Source organism: Phaseolus vulgaris, chromosome 3, assembly GCF_051622355.1.
Source record: "Phaseolus vulgaris cultivar YP4 chromosome 3, ASM5162235v1, whole genome shotgun sequence".
NCBI lineage: Eukaryota > Viridiplantae > Streptophyta > Magnoliopsida > Fabales > Fabaceae > Phaseolus > Phaseolus vulgaris.
In genome coordinates, this window is record NC_143500.1 from 49,964,344 (window position 1) to 49,980,649 (window position 16,306).

Here is a 16,306-nt window from a genome sequence, read left to right on the forward strand (position 1 = left end):
TCAAAACCTCATAGATTCTATTATCATAAGACCGTTTAGTGGGGTATTAGACTATCGAACAGTGACTATACCATCTAATGTATTAACATTTGACCTTTGTGTGGTGCGACACCAAGATAAGTGTCACACATTTCCTCTCAATCAAACATTATGCAACCAACAAGCGGTGGTCCATCTACTTAGACCTAATTGAAGTGAATTATCCTATAATGTAATGGTACACTCGCCAGTTGGAATGTGGAATGTGCGAGTTTCAGGTCTCCACCTCTCAACCAAAAATGTTACTAAGACATTATCCACTTTTAAATGTCTTAATTTTGCAATTTCATTGGAATTGTTAAAAGGTGTCATTGAATGACAATAAGACTCCACAACATCATGTTTGAGATTCTGCAAAATTGAAGAAACTAATATACCATGAAAATATTACCATAAAAACTACACTTTGGAGAACAAAAAATGTGATGAACTTGTCATAGTAGCAATGTATACAAACCTATGTTTTTGGTTGATTCCACAACAACATATTGATGGAGCAAAATTTACTTTGCAATGGAGAAAAGGTTAGAAAAGTAGTTACAAGCAGTGTCTTTTGGAATACCGTAAATGATAAAATTTGTGAAGTTGTATTTATAGATGGTCTCGATTGAATTTAGAGCATTAATTGGGGTAGATTCAATCTAAGACATTATATTTGGCTTGACACTCTACTTAAGAATACGTGTCATGTTCAGGAAATAATGTGGATGAATAGTGCCTCGTGCTTTGTGTGTATTCATTTTGGAGTGTTGATGAGGACAAATTCAATTTAGGACATTGCTTTTGGGTTGACACTTTGCTCAAAAATCTTTGTCATGTTTAGGCAATAATGTGGGTGAACATTGTCTCGTGCTTTATATGAGTTCATTCTAGAGTGTTGATGGGAAATGAATTTGGGACGTTGGTTTAAGGTTGACAAGAAGAATGGGTTTTTGACTATGATGGAGTTATTTTTTTTGTTTTTTACCAAAATGGGATCCGTTTAAAAAAAATACAAATTTAGGCTAGTCGTACCAATTCGGCACGACTTCATATGCACAAATCGTTCCAATTAGACATGACTTCTGCCCTATCATACTAAAGTCGTGCCAAGTTGGCACGACTTCTGCCTTGTCATACTGAAGTCGTGCCAACTTGACACTACTTTTGCCACGTCATAAATTTTTTTATCTATGTATTTATTCATTCATAACACCCTTAGAACATTCATTTTCTTTATCTATGTATTTATTCATTCATAACACTCTTAGAACATTCATTTTCTTTATCTATGTATTTATTCATTCAATTCAAACATGATCCATACACGATTATTCAATTTTTTGTTGCTTAAAACTAACACTCTTAGAAAATTATGTATCAAATTAATTTTTAACATTACATAACTTACTACCCAATATATAAACAATAAAATTAAAAAAAATTATAACGTGACAGGAGTCGTGCCAAGTTGGCACAACTTCAGTATGACATGGCAGAGTCGTATCTAATTGGGACGATTTGTGCATATGGAGTCGTGCTGAATTGGCACGACTTGCCTAAATTTGTAATTTTTTTTAAACGGACCCCACCTAAATTTGTAATTTTTTTTAAACGGACCCCATTTTGGTAAGAAGCAAAAAAAATAACACCATGATGGTAAAAAACCCCAAAAAGAATCTTTGTCATGCTCACGCATTAATGTGGGTAAACAGTGTTTTATACTTTACTAGTAGATTCATTCTAAAGCATTGATGACTTGATGGAGAAACATTCAATACAGAACGTTGATTTATGGGTTAACACTTACTTAATAATCTCTATCATGCTCTATCATGTTGAGCCAATAATGTGGGAAACAATTCCTCATACTTTGTGTGGCTTAATTTTCCTTCATCCTGAAAAGTAATGGGTCATACACATTACTTCCTAATGAATAGCTTACTTCTGTAATCCCCAATCCTCATCACTCCCTCATTCCCCTCCACGGAATGTTCAAGCAATGGACTCCAAAAATGTAGAGAAAAAAACAGCACAAGCTCGTAATAATTTTGAAAAGGACACAGGTTTGGTTCTCAGAATATAATATACATTGCCTCCAAATAACGCGAGCTACTTGATTGTGTTGCCAAAACCAAGTGCCAGAATGCAAATTAAAGAAGAGAAACTGGGTTGAAATCATTTGTGACTTCTTCTACCTTTAGATTACTATTAATGTGTCTAAAAGGTTCCCATAATGCAGCCCTCTCTTCATCGCATACTACCACACTTAAGCTCTCAAGGTCATTCACTGAGTATGGCAGTTCATACAATCTGGTGCAACCTCTGCAATTGAACCTTTCTAAACTACGCAACTTCCCAATGTTCTCTGGTAAGTTACCAAGGCTTACACAGTCAGAGATGTCAAGAAATTTCAGTTTATGAAGGCTTGTGATGCTGTCTGGCAACTCTTCTAATTCAGTACAAGAAGTAAGCCTCAGTGATTCCAAATTCACCAACTTTCCAATTCCTATAGGAAGTTTAGAAAGCTTATGGCAGTTTGTGATGCTTAGCTTCTTTAGGGAAACAATATCAGAGAGTCCATCTGGCAATTCCTCCATATCACAGTAATCAATGTTCATTTCCTTCAGATTTGGCAGCACATCAGAAACTTTGATGGTCCTAATTTTGAAGGCTTCATTCACATTGCACATAAAGAAAGAGAACTTGTGCAGATTCTTCAGTGGCACTCCATTCTTGCTCAGGAAAGGAATTGAAACCTTCTCTAACCTGATTCGTTTGAGATCAGAAAGATAATCAAGCCGCTCTAAATTCTCCAACTCAGCACGATTGACGTCATAATTCGTTATTATCAGGACTTTTAATTTATTCATTTTCTCCATGAACATCGGTAGTGAGTGCTTCTTTTTTCTAAGGTTCATCACTAGAACCTTAACCTCATTTGGCTGCAAGTTGCACCACTCTGAATTGAATTCTTCATCTGCAAAATCAGATTCAATATTTAGTGTTTGAGAACTCTCTCTCAACATGTGTCCATGCCATATGTGCATCAAGATAGAAATATGAACATACCAGTTGAGATGGATAATGTGTGGGCTGCAATGTGATACTCATTCTTTGTAGTCCACCATTCGGGAATATTGTTCCCTCTTAGGTCAATTATTAGTCTATGACTCTTCTCCGTCGGTAACTTTCTTGTTTGAAGGATGGCTAGGTCCCGAAGAAGACCATGCTGCGTAACATAGTGGTAATTGTAGTCACCTGTGCTACTTGCAGAACTCCTGACCAATGAATAGAAATTAATCGCCTATGAGTTCATGCACACAAAACAGCTCAAACAATATTCTCTTCATCTACCAACAGTAAATTTTTCAAGATATACTTGGAATGATTTTAAATGGTTTAAGGCATGGATGTTCTCCATTGAGAAGCAGTAATTCGCCATACCTTGTGACAACCATATCAGCCACGTTCCTTTTGACAAGTTCATAGATATTCTCCATTGCAGTGTCATCGTCTTCATCACTCTGTTCTGCCCATATATCAACAAGTGTTGCAGCGCGTATCTTCTGTGCTTCAGGAAACAAGCTCAGGTCTGTAAAACTCTCAGCCACCTTAGCATCCAAATCATCCAAGCATTTTTGGAGGCAAGTAAAAAGCACATCCTGACTAGAACTGTAAGTAAGAACAGAATGACCCTTCGACAATGTCTTCGCCCTGTTGTTCCAAACCACTGGTGCTTCAAAACTTAAAGATTTGCCAGTCACTATAAGAGCCAAGGGAGAACCACTGCACCCTTTTGCTATCTGAAATTTATTTGGTGTTCAGTAAAATCAGAAATTGCTACTAAAACATTTAGCATTGTTTTAAAATTATCATTACTGGAAGTATTTTGTAGTTACAGTTTTACACACCGCATTTGTAATAGTATAATTGAGCAATAGAGAGTACCTTCTTGACAACATTATCGGGAATGTTAGAGCTAGACTGATCCAGGGATGCATAGTGGCGAAATAAGTTTAAAGCATCGGCTTCATTAAGTGATTTCAACACGTATGGCTCCCCAAATCCTTTAATTGTGGATCTTGATGTCACTAAAATCTTGTAGTTTGGGATCTGAAACACGAATTTCTCAACTAGAGATGTTGACTTTGGCAAAACACCGTCAAGGACCAACAACTTGGGGGTTTCCCCAATCTGTTTTAGCAAATTTTGCAATTGATTAGCTGCATCCTCATCACTTTGAAACTCTGGCTTCTGGTAACCATTGTGTTCAAACAGTCTCTCCACTATGGTGCTTAACTTGGGCGCTTCCTCTAAGGAGATGAAGAATATGTTGTCCTTGAATTTACCTAAACAAATTTCAACATGTTTAGAGTTCCGGACATTCATTCTAAAGTTCCTATTACTTAGACATGTTTACTAAACAAGTGAAACTATGACCCTCACTGAAAATAAGATCAAGCTTCGTAGGCCAATTATTTTGGACATCATCAAGAACATATAAAATAGTTTCACTTCTCAACTTCTTAAATCACTTTATTCTCTCCACATTCACACATCTATTCCCCTAATGGATTAAGTGTGCTTGTATTTTCATCAAGTTCAATGTTTCTGCCTCAAAATGGGTAAAGGTCTCTTAAATGAAAGTTTTCCAAACACATCCTAAAACCCATTTGTTGCATTCTGACAACAAAACATTCAGTTGTAGCTAATAGCTAGCGTACAATGACTAAAAGTGGCAACCTCTATCAAATGTGACAGCTACCGAACTAGATTCAGTACTAAATAGTATCCAGTAACTAGTAATGAAGTTAAATAACTACCTAATGGTTTGAGATCAATAGAACAAGAAGACCCTCAAACAACTTTTCAAACGATACGACAGACAGATAATGGGTGATCATTCATACCTTTAACTTCCTCATCAGAACAAAACTTCTTGGCCAACGTTGACTTTCCCGAACCTCCTGTTCCTGTCACTGTCAGCACTGAGCCCACATGATGATCCTTCAGCAACTTGAATTTCAACTCCCTCAAATGAACATCCAACCCAACAGTGAAAGCAGGGGGTTCAGGTGGAGAGCACAAGCCTTTTAATCCAATCCTTCTCGGAGCATTCCCCACAAGCGTCGCATGAATCTCGGTCAGCAGCACCTGGTTTTCCAACACAGTGACGTTTATATTTCCTTGCATATCTAATTGAAAGTACAGATAAATAGAATCGATCAACTCTTGAAGTTTCTCTTGGGAATTCGCCTTATAACAGAAATTCCAACAATCAACTTTGGAGCACTCCTTAACAAGCTCCTTCCCCTTCTCTATCTGATCAATCAGCTTCTTCGTTTCCTTAGCTGGTTTATCCAATCGCTTGTTAATACCATCTATCTTCCTAGCCACAGGTTCTACTGTTTGGAGGGTGGCATGCAATTTTTCTAGGGTGGATCTGAACTTCACTGCCCTGTCTTTCATTTCCACAACAGTCTTCAGCAGTTCATCAAGCACTTTTCCAAGAACAGCATCAAGAACCATAGCCATGACTACTGCCCACAGAAACTAATTAACTAAAAACACCCAAAATCAGAAACTTTGATCTAACACTGGTATCTGAGTCAAACAAACTCAATATAAAGGTACGGGCATTAGGAAAATAGCAAAAAAGTGGTGAAATAATACAGAATGCTAACAAAAATTATCCGAAGATTCTTTTTCTTTTTCTTTCAAAGACTCTGTTACGTTGGAGAATCTGGTGCCAGATGTCTTTGTTCACACCAATCAGAGGATATAGGAAAAGATGGCTTGATAGCTTGTTTCTCTGAAAACTGCAAGATTCTCTTGGATTTATAGGATTTAGTGTTTCTTTTTTTTGTTTTGACGAGGCCCTTCGCACTAAACCGTGTTTCCGATCGGCTTCGTTTGCTCTAAAACGTAGAACTTTCCTTAAACAATGGTTACAAAAAATTTCTTTGACTTGGCTTTGGGGTCAGTGAGACCAACGATGTATAATTTCAGCCAGATGAGGTTCACGCACAATCAAATGTTCACACTGACACACGCTAGTTATGATTTTGTCTAAATAATTGTGATTATTATAAATATAATAATAATTAGTTAGAGAAATTGTATTTTTTTGTCGTAAAATTTAATGGGAACACTGAACACATTAGTTCCAAACACAGGCAAAGACTTTTATGACTCCTATTGTCGTCGTCAACGTTGGCAAGTAAATTAGTTTCAGCCCTTAGACTTAAATGCTATTATATTATTGGGTGTTTTTTCTCATAGAAATTGTCCAATTTATTTCGTTAATTATAAAAATGTATAAAAAAAATTGTTTACAATCTTGAAAAAAATCATGTTTGTGACATGTAAGTTCAGTTTAAAATGAAACAAAATGAACGTATATCAAAGTTGTGTTATGATAGAAGAAAGACTTTGGTTCAAAATAGTTAGGTCTTAAATCGTGCATTATTAATACAATTTTAACTAAAAAATAAAATTAGTATTATTTGAAGTCGTGTAAGGATGACAAAACTTCAGTATAAAATAAATCAATTGAAGTTGTGTATGATTCTAATGACCTCAATTATTTTATTTTACATTGTCGTGCAAACATGACACAACTTCAGTCTCTATTAATTTCTACATTTTTTATTTTTCTAACTTTTGATTTTTATTTTTATTTTTTTTTGTTGCTTCCTTTAGGTTTTATAATTATTTTGTTTACTTTAAATACGTGAATGGTAAAATAATTGGTGGTGTTTGTTTGCATGTTTCTCCTTTAAGTTATTTGCATGTTTATATAAGTTTCAAACATTGAAGTATATCATACATTTCTTGAGATTAATTTTAACAGAAACAAAATTCTAATTTGAATAATTTCTGGAAAAAGATACTTTATCTAGTAAAAAATTTATTGCATTTTCTAAAACCTTCCATCTTTGTATGATTTCAAAATGTTCATGCATAAGAAAGTATTAAATGGGATTATTTTGATTGAAACCGAATTAGAAATGCAAATAACTTATGTTTTTGAAAAACTATTCATAATTGAATTACAAAAACTTTCTAGAATGAATTAATCAAGACGTTGATATAGTTATTTGACCAAAAAATTAATTACTCTCATAATGAGTTTTATAAATTATTAATAATTAATTAGAAACATAATTAAATTATAAGTATTAAGTTTAGAAGAATACGGAATGGTTAGACCGTCTATTGCGAAAGCAAAGACTAGATTGTCTATCGCGAATGACAAAGACTAGACCGTTTTGCTCTTTGTATTTGAGATTGTTTTGTAGGTTAAACTCTAGTGAGACAGTTTAGCAAGTTTAACCTAATGAGATCATTTAACATGTTCAACTCTATGAGATCGTGTAGCACATTATAGTATTGTGAGACCATGTAACATGTTTAACAATGTGAGATCGTATAACATGTAAATATTGTAGATTGTCTAAAAATTATGCTTTGACATCTGAACAAAAGAAGTTTTGTTATATCCTTAACACACCTTATAGTATTTGTTATCATCAAAATCTCATAGATTTTATTATCATAAGACCGTTTTGTGGGGTATTAGACTATCTAATAGTGATTATACTGTATAACATCTTAACAGTTGATCTTTGCGTGGTGTGACACCAAGATAAGTGGCACACATTTCCTTCCAATCAAACATTATGCGACCAACAAACGGTGGTCCATCTACTAAGACCCAATTGAAGTGAAATGTCTTGTAATGTAATGGTACACTAGCTAGTTGGAAGGTGGAATGTGCGAGTTTTAGGTCTTCACCTCTCAACCGTTATTAAGACGTGATCCACTTTTAAATGTCTTAGTTTGCAATTTTATCAAATCCTGTTTGTTCCAATATTCAAATTATTAAAAAGTGTCATTGAAAGACAACAAGACTCCATAACATCATGTTTGGGATTCTGTAAAATTGAAGAAATTAATATTTCATGAAAAGGTTACCATAAAAACTACATTTTGGAGAAAGAATAATATGATGAACTTGCCATAGCAACCATGTATACAAACATATGTTTTTTTGTTAATTTCACAACAACAATGGTTATTATTATTTATGAATATTAATTATGATTTTATAATTCTTCATATGATATTAATATTTTTAATATTATGTATATAATTATTATGATCATAGTTTATAGGTAATAGAGATCTGTGGGTGATAGTTCGTTGGTAATAGAGATTTGTGGTAATAGTTGATAGGTAATAGATATCTGTAGGTAAAAGTTGGTAGGTAATAAGATCCGTGGGTAATAGTTGGTAGGTAATGCTGAATTTACCTACAGATTCAGAATCTGTGGGTAATTTCCGTAGGTAATGTTGTTCGTAGGTAATGTCCGTAGGTAATGTTGAATTTACCTACGGATTTAGATCCGTGGGTAAAAATTCGTAAATAATACTGATTTTTTTTGTAGTGTATACAATTTGTTCTCGAACGAGTGTTGGGACCTAGAGAACGATTGTTTATGCTTCTACTCTCGGTCGGTCCTTGTCACTCCTTTAAGCTTCCTGCTTCGCCTTCCTCCTCTCGATCGTCTGGTCTCACAAGCTAAGATGATACCTACAGAAGGCACTTCAACGCTCAAGCCAGTCATGGTGTCGACACTCGGTTGTCAAAGTACGGTAGATAATGACGTACCTGATTCTTGGAATTTGTACTATTTATATTACCTCAATGGACCTTCGTTGGTGAGTCGGATTAGGAGGTTGATTCATGTTTAGGGTTGTGTTAAACAACCATTAATTATGGGTTATTTATCAAAATCCAAATATATTAGAATACAAATTAATTGATCATGTACTATTTAGATTTCAAGATGAAGAGGACATACGAAAGAATATGAACAATGGATGGAGCTACGAAAGGTACCATTCCAAAAATTAGGAGAAAATATGAGTTGGGTGAAGTATAAAATTTACTCAGTTTAGATAATATTAGTTTTTTATTTTGACTCAAATTCACGTATTTGGTTAGATTCAACTAAGTTAGGTCTAGTATCAAATAGACAAAAATAGCAAAAGTTTAGAAATGAAAATTTATGATTAAATTTATTATAACCTCAACATTATATGAATATAAAGAAGGAAAAATAGCAATTATTTTTTCTGACATTATAAAATTTATATTCATTTTAATTTGTAAATAAACTATCTCTTATTTATTTTAATAAAATAATACTCTATCTTTTTAGTTTTAAAATAAATATTAACTCTTCGATGTTTTTAATAAATTATATTCATCTTCTTGTTTCTTTTTTAAACAAAATAAACTCTTTTTTTCTTATTTTATTAAAAAATTAAAAAATTTCTTAAAAAACAAATAAGTAGATTATGAATATTAAAATTAAAGTTTTAGAATATAATTTTTTTAAACAATATAGAAAAAATGAATGATTTAAGATGTTAACACATTATGTGAACAAGAATATTTAACCCTAAACTTGTGTTAAATTTTCATTGTCCACCAAAACTTGGCGACCTTATAGTTTTATAATGTAAAGATCGAAAACAAATACAATATATTTTAGTTTAAAAATAAATATTTATTTTTCATTATGACATTAATAAAACAATAATCCAACTCCTTATTTTTACTTATGTTTATATTTATATTAAAATAATATAAATACGGTTATTCCCAATAATTTGTAGTTTCAAAAAAATTCCACAAATTCCCTTATAATTATATGATGACATGACTTGTGAAAACTCATCACTCTTCATCAGACCTAACACTTTGTTCAAATGAACTCCAACCCATCTTCTACCATTCCTTACGAAACCCTATTCACTTATTTGTTAGTCCTTAAGAACATATATAGTTTGTTAGTCCTTACTCTATTGTGCTTTTTTGTCCATATAAAAAATAGGTTAAGATACATTTTGAAAATCGATTAGTAATATTTTTATGTCTGAATAGAATTTGAGGAGAGGAAGGAAATATGTTAGATAATTTTGTAATATTTATGAAAATAAATAATGGAATACAACATTCAACTTCTTTTTGTCCCACCTCGCTTATTCCTGGCGAGTTCAGGAATCTCATAACCTTCAAAGATGGTGCCAATGTTAATTGTTGGATGGACCATGACCGATGAACTATGAAACTGACACGAACGGGAGGCTCCATTTCCACGCTTCGGATGCAAGATGACACGTTTCATTACTTGGTCACGACTCTCACAAAATTATCACAAGTAAGACAAATTCACATAAATTATGACAAAATTATAGAAATAGATAAAAACAGAAAAATTATAAAAATGAGTATTTCGTAGTAAAAAATGTTATGTAGTTGTTAATGGAACTAATTAAACTTATTTCTTTTAATAAGTCATAAACCCAGTTGATAATTTTGGTTTAAATAAAATGCAAAAAAATCGTAGACTTATTAACAACTTACTATATTTTATTTAAATTAAATTTGATTTTTTCTTTAAAAGAAAATGATAATTAATATTTTTTGAATTTGATCTAATAGTGTACAGATGCGTTCTTTCAAACATTTAATTGACGCTGCATTACGAGTAGCTTCCGTTATGTTTGAAACTCCAGATGTCCTGTATCTTCTAAGTGAAGTCCCAAATGAATTTTATGAATAGTTGACAGAATTCAAACAGGGAAAAAACAAGTCGTAGACTTTGGTTTGATGTTTTGCTTTGTTTTACAAAATGGTTTTCTTTTGTTAAGAGACACGCTTTAATTATTTATGATAAATCTAAAATATAATTTTGTATACTTTACAAATATGATATCTTAATATTATCTCCTCTTACTTTCCATTTATAATCTGAATGTGTTTCACTTCTTATTTCTTTCAATATATCATTCTAATATTTTTATTACCTTAAATCTTAATATTTTTAAAAGATATACCAATAATTAAAACACAACAATATATCACAACATAAATTATTTATCATAAATCTAAAATAGAATTTACATGTTTAAAAGTATTTATTTATTATAGTATAATGTATATATTTAAAAGTGTTTATTTATTATAAACCTTATTTAAAAGTGTATAATGTATATATTTAAAAGTGTTTATTTAGTGTCCGTTGTATTTTTATTTTATACATTTAGTTTAAGTTATTTTGTCTTTATCATTTAAACATTATTTGAATATAAATTAAAAATTGGTTCTTTTAACATTTAAAACGATCATTATATTGCGTTACAAGACTGACCCTTAATTAAACTCCAACCATCATAAGTTTTTTATTCTTTTCATAAAAACTAGGCGTAAGATATTATATATAGGGGTAAAACATAACACTTTAAGATGAGGATTTAAGATGAGGTTGGTGCATCACATTTATATAAAGAACAATACTTTTTAAATTCAACTAAAACATATACCATCCTTATCTAAGTCCTGAAAATGAGAATGACAATTTTTGCTTTGTCCATGCAACATCCATAGTAAAAAGTATCATTCAAGTGATAATTGACATGGAGTTCAATTATTTTTGTTTTCTTCCCATAGATACAAAATAAAAAGGGTTCCTTAATTGCAAATGTAAGTGATGTGGTTTCAAAAAGTTGATGATAAATATACTACGACAAAACTTTGAATCATGTGATTAAAATATAGACAAATGTTCATCCCAATACCGGCTAATTATTCTCAATGAATGTAGTCATTATTGCTGTAAAAAGAAAAAGTAGAAGAAAGAGATAAGGCATCTCCTATCATATGACAAGCTATTTTGACTCCACTTTTTGATGTACCAATTATTCACAACATGAAAACCAAAAGATGCACTGCTGGAACTGAGGTTATGGAGTTAACACTAAGGGGTACATTGATTTGATGACCACATTTGGAAGAGGCAATAAAACTAAAAAGATCAAAATCAGATATTTGGTGGTGGATGCTACTACATCATATAATGTGTTATTAGGACGATCCTCTTTGAATAAACTGGGAGCAATAGTTTCAACACCGCATTTGGCTATGAAGTTCCCAACGGAAAAGGGTGAGATAGCAACGGTTTATGTCAATCAAAAAGATGCTCGAGAATGTTATGCAGCGGGTTTAAAGATGAATTTAAGAGCAAACCATGATACTGAAAGAATGGTGGCAATGGCCGATTTGGACCCAAGAATAAATGACGAAAGGATAGAACCAAAAGAAGAAACCACAGCTGTGGTATTGGGTCAAGACGAGAAGCAATGCACTTATGTAAGTGGAAGTTTGCCCGAAGAGTTGTTAAGTAAATTCATCACAATGTTACGTAACAACAAAGATTTGTTTGCTTGGAAACCATCTGATATACCTGGGATTGATCTGAAAGTTGTTTGTCATAAATTGTCTGTATGTCAAGAAGCAAGACCGGTCTCTCAAAAAAGAAGAAAGTTGGGAGAAGAAAGACGAAAAGCAGCGATAGAAGAAACTGAGAAGTTAATGCAAGCTGGTTTCATAAAAGAGGCTCAATACACAACATGGTTATCCAATGTAGTGCTTGTCAAAAAACCAAATGGAAAGTGGAGGATGTGCACAGACTATACAGACTTAAACAAAGCTTGCCCGAAAGATACATACCCATTACCCAACATAGACCGATTAGTGGATGGGGCGTCTGGACAAGAGATGATGAGTTTTCTTGATGCCTATTCGGGGTATAATCAAATACAAATGTATGAGCCAGATGTTCCAAAAACGGCTTTCACCACAGACACCGCGAATTATTGTTATAAAGTCATGCCTTTTGGTTTGAAAAATGCCGGAGCAACATATCAAAGGTTGATGGACAAGGTGTTTAAGGATCAGATCGGAAAAAATATGGAGGTATATGTTGATGATATGGTCGTAAAATCAAGGGAGATAGAGAAACACTTGGAAGACCTTGAGGAGGTGTTTGCACAGATAAGGAAATACGAAATTCGGCTTAATCCAGAAAAATGCGTTTTTGGGGTAAGAGGTGGAAAATTTCTAGGTTTCATGTTGACAAACAGAGGCATTGAAGCAAACCCTGACAAGTGCGAAGCAATAATGAAGATGGGAAGCCCAAAGAATTTGAAGGAGGTACAAAGACTAGTGGGAAAACTTAACTCCTTATCAAGATTTCTACCAATTCTTGCCGAAAAAACCAAGCCAATAGTAAACTTGCTAAAAAAATCTGAAACCTTTGAGTGGGATGAGCGATGTGAGCAAGCCTTTTCTCAAATCAAAACTATAGTGGCCGAACCACCAATCTTGGTTAAACCAGTGTTAACCCAACCCATCATAGTCTACCTAGCAACCTCAGCTGAAGCCATAGGAGCAGCCTTGATACAAGAAACCCCAGAACAAAAACCAATATATTTTGTGAGTCGATCCCTACAGAGTGCCGAAACCAGATATCCCAAGATTGAAAAAGTAGCCTTAACCCTGGTGTATGCTGCGAGACGTCTTCGGCCATATTTTCAGAATCATCAGATAATTGTGAGAACAGATTATCCAATATCCAAAATTTTGAGAAAACCAGAACTTGCAGGTAGGATGGTGACGTGGTCGATGGAGCTATCAGAATATGGAATCAAGTACGAGCCAAGAGGACCTATCAAAGCTCAATCCCTTGCGGATTTTATTATTCAAATGCCGACAGCAACACAGCAGGAGCAATGGACATTGTATGTAGATGGCGCATCAAGCAAAAGAGGTAGCGGAGCAGGAATAGTGCTTGAAGGACCAGATAACTTCCAGGTGGAGATGGCGCTAAGATTTGAGTTCAGAACATCCAACAACCAAGCCGAATATGAAGCCCTTGTTGCAGGGTTACTATTAGCCAGAGACATGGGAGTTGAAAACGTCATTTGCAAAAGTGACTCTCAACTTTCGGTGGGACAGGTGCAGGGACAGTATCAGGTAAAAGATCCATTACTGATGAAATATTGTCATAAAGTGTTAAATATTATGCAATGTTTTAATAAGGCCGAAATGAAATATATCCCAAGAGAACTAAACATGAAAGCAGACTCATTATCCAAGTTAGCAAGTCAACAACGACAGGGCCAACACAACTCCATCATACAGCAAACTCTTAGTCAGCCAACAGTGAGTGTGGAAGAATGCTTGAACATTGCAACTTCAAAAGATGAATGGATGAAGACTTACATAGAAGTAATAAAGAGCCAAGAACAAGGTGTTGAACCGGATGCAAGAATGGCAAAGAAAGCAGCTAGTTTTGTGTTGATTGGTGAAGAATTATACAAAAGAGGATACTCTGTGCCTTTGTTAAAATGTCTTTCAAATGAACAAGCTGAATATGTAATTAAAGAACTTCATGAAGGAATTTGTGGGCTACATTGCGGAGCTCGAACAATGGCAACAAAGGTTTGTAGAGCCGGTTACTATTGGCTGACAATCCGAGAAGATTGTGAATTTTATGTCAAGGCATGCAAAAAATGTCAAGAATTTGGAAGTCTAAATCACATACCAGCACAAGAGTTGCACGAAATCGTTTCCCCATGGCCATTTGCAAAATGGGTAATGGATATACTTGGACCATTCCCACTTGGACGAGGACAAACTAAGTTCATGATAGTAGCTGTCGACTACTTTACAAAGTGGATAGAAGCAGAAGCGTTAACTAAGATAACAGCTCAACAGGTCCAATCGTTTGTATGGAAAAATATAATATGTCGATTCGGAATCCCACACACCATTATAACTGACAATGGCAGACAATTCATTGACAAAAAACTTATGGAATTTTATGCAGATTTGGGGATCAAAGCAACGAGCACGTCAGTTGAGCACCCACAAACAAATGGACAAGCTGAAGCCGCGAACAAAGTTATTCTCGGACAGTTAAAGAAGAGGTTAGGAAGTGCTAAAGGACTATGGGCTGAGAAGTTGCCAGAAATATTATGGGCATACAGATGCACACCACAAACATCAACAGGAGAAACACCATTCAATCTTACATACGGAACAGATGCAATGTTACCAGTAGAAGTTACCGAACCAACATTACGAAGGCAAATGGAAGATTGGAATATCAACAATGAATGCTTAAGAACTGACCTTGATCTTATTGAAGAACTCAGAGAACGAGCAAAAATAAAGGAAGCAGCAGTAAAAAGAAGAGCAATGAAAAGGTTTAATGCGAAAGTAAAGTTCAGGGATTTCAAGGAAGGAGATTTGGTCTGGAGAATGCGTACTGATGCTCGAAAAGATCCACGACATGGAAAGTTGGCAGCCAACTGGGAAGGACCATTCAGGATAATGGAAAACTTACACAACGGAGCTTATATATTAGAAACTCTAGAAGAAAAAGTGATACCGAATACATGGAATGCGAGTCATTTAAAGTTCTATTTTAGTTGAAACAGATGTAAGCCAGAAACTTGTATACATATCGATTATCTAATCAAGAAGAATTATTCAGTAACATCATCTTATTAGACTCATGCTTTTCTTTTCGGTCTTGGACGCTTTTCACTTCAGGTGAAATCCCTCCCGAAAAAATTTTACACCATTCTTTTTGGGCTTGGATGATTTCACTTCAGGTGAAATCCCTCCCGACAAAATTAGACATAATTCTTTTCGGTCTTGGATGCTTTCACTCCAGGTGAAATCCCTCCCGAAAAAGGTGGTCTTCGATTCTTTCTTCAATTGGTTCACAAGACATCTCCAAGCAATAGATATAAAACCGAGAGGTTCATGCCGTTTTAACTCAAATGTTGGCAACTAAAGGCAAGAGTTACATCTATCCACGCACGTCTACGTTTTTGGTTACTTTAAAAGTAATACAAACCGAAAAGTAGCAACAATACCAAGGCAATACAAAACCGAAAAATAAACCTTAATGGTTAATAATAATAAAAACCAAATAATACTCTTGTCACGTTTCTAAATTAACATTTAACAGCGTTTAACTAAAATAGTTCAAAGTACAGTCCTCACATCGTTCGACCAAAAGGTTTATCATACAACCGAGAAGACCAAACCGATAAGTTCTAAACATTTAGCACAGAGCCGAACGTAGGAATCAACAAATAATACCAAGTAAATAACAAATAACTTAAGGAATAATATTCGTTAGTTTCTGATAAGATTCCATGGAGACATTACAAAAAGGATTCAAAACTTCCACATATACGTTCGACATTTCAACACCAAAACAGCCTCCTCATATAAACTAAGGCACTATAAACAAAACATTAACATCTACATCTGCCTAGTTTTCGATATTGATATCTTCGGCATCATTATCCGGAATTTCATTCGCAGGAATTAGTTCACCATTATAAAAATCCT

The 16,306-nt window shown here is 34.0% G+C and overlaps 1 protein-coding gene across 1 annotated transcript; it reads right to left on the reverse strand.

Moving 5' to 3' along the window:
- Window positions 1-1,755: 1,755 nt before the first annotated feature.
- Window positions 1,756-6,082, reverse strand: LOC137808333 (putative disease resistance protein At5g66900). Its single transcript, XM_068609390.2, has 5 exons — window positions 4,932-6,082; window positions 3,970-4,370; window positions 3,466-3,824; window positions 3,091-3,299; window positions 1,756-2,998 (listed from the first exon to the last, which is right to left on the reverse strand). The coding sequence occupies exons 1-5, from the start codon at window positions 5,554-5,556 to the stop codon at window positions 2,172-2,174; spliced, it is 2,421 nt and encodes an 806-aa protein (XP_068465491.1). The 5' UTR covers window positions 5,557-6,082; the 3' UTR covers window positions 1,756-2,171.
- Window positions 6,083-16,306: the final 10,224 nt, after the last annotated feature.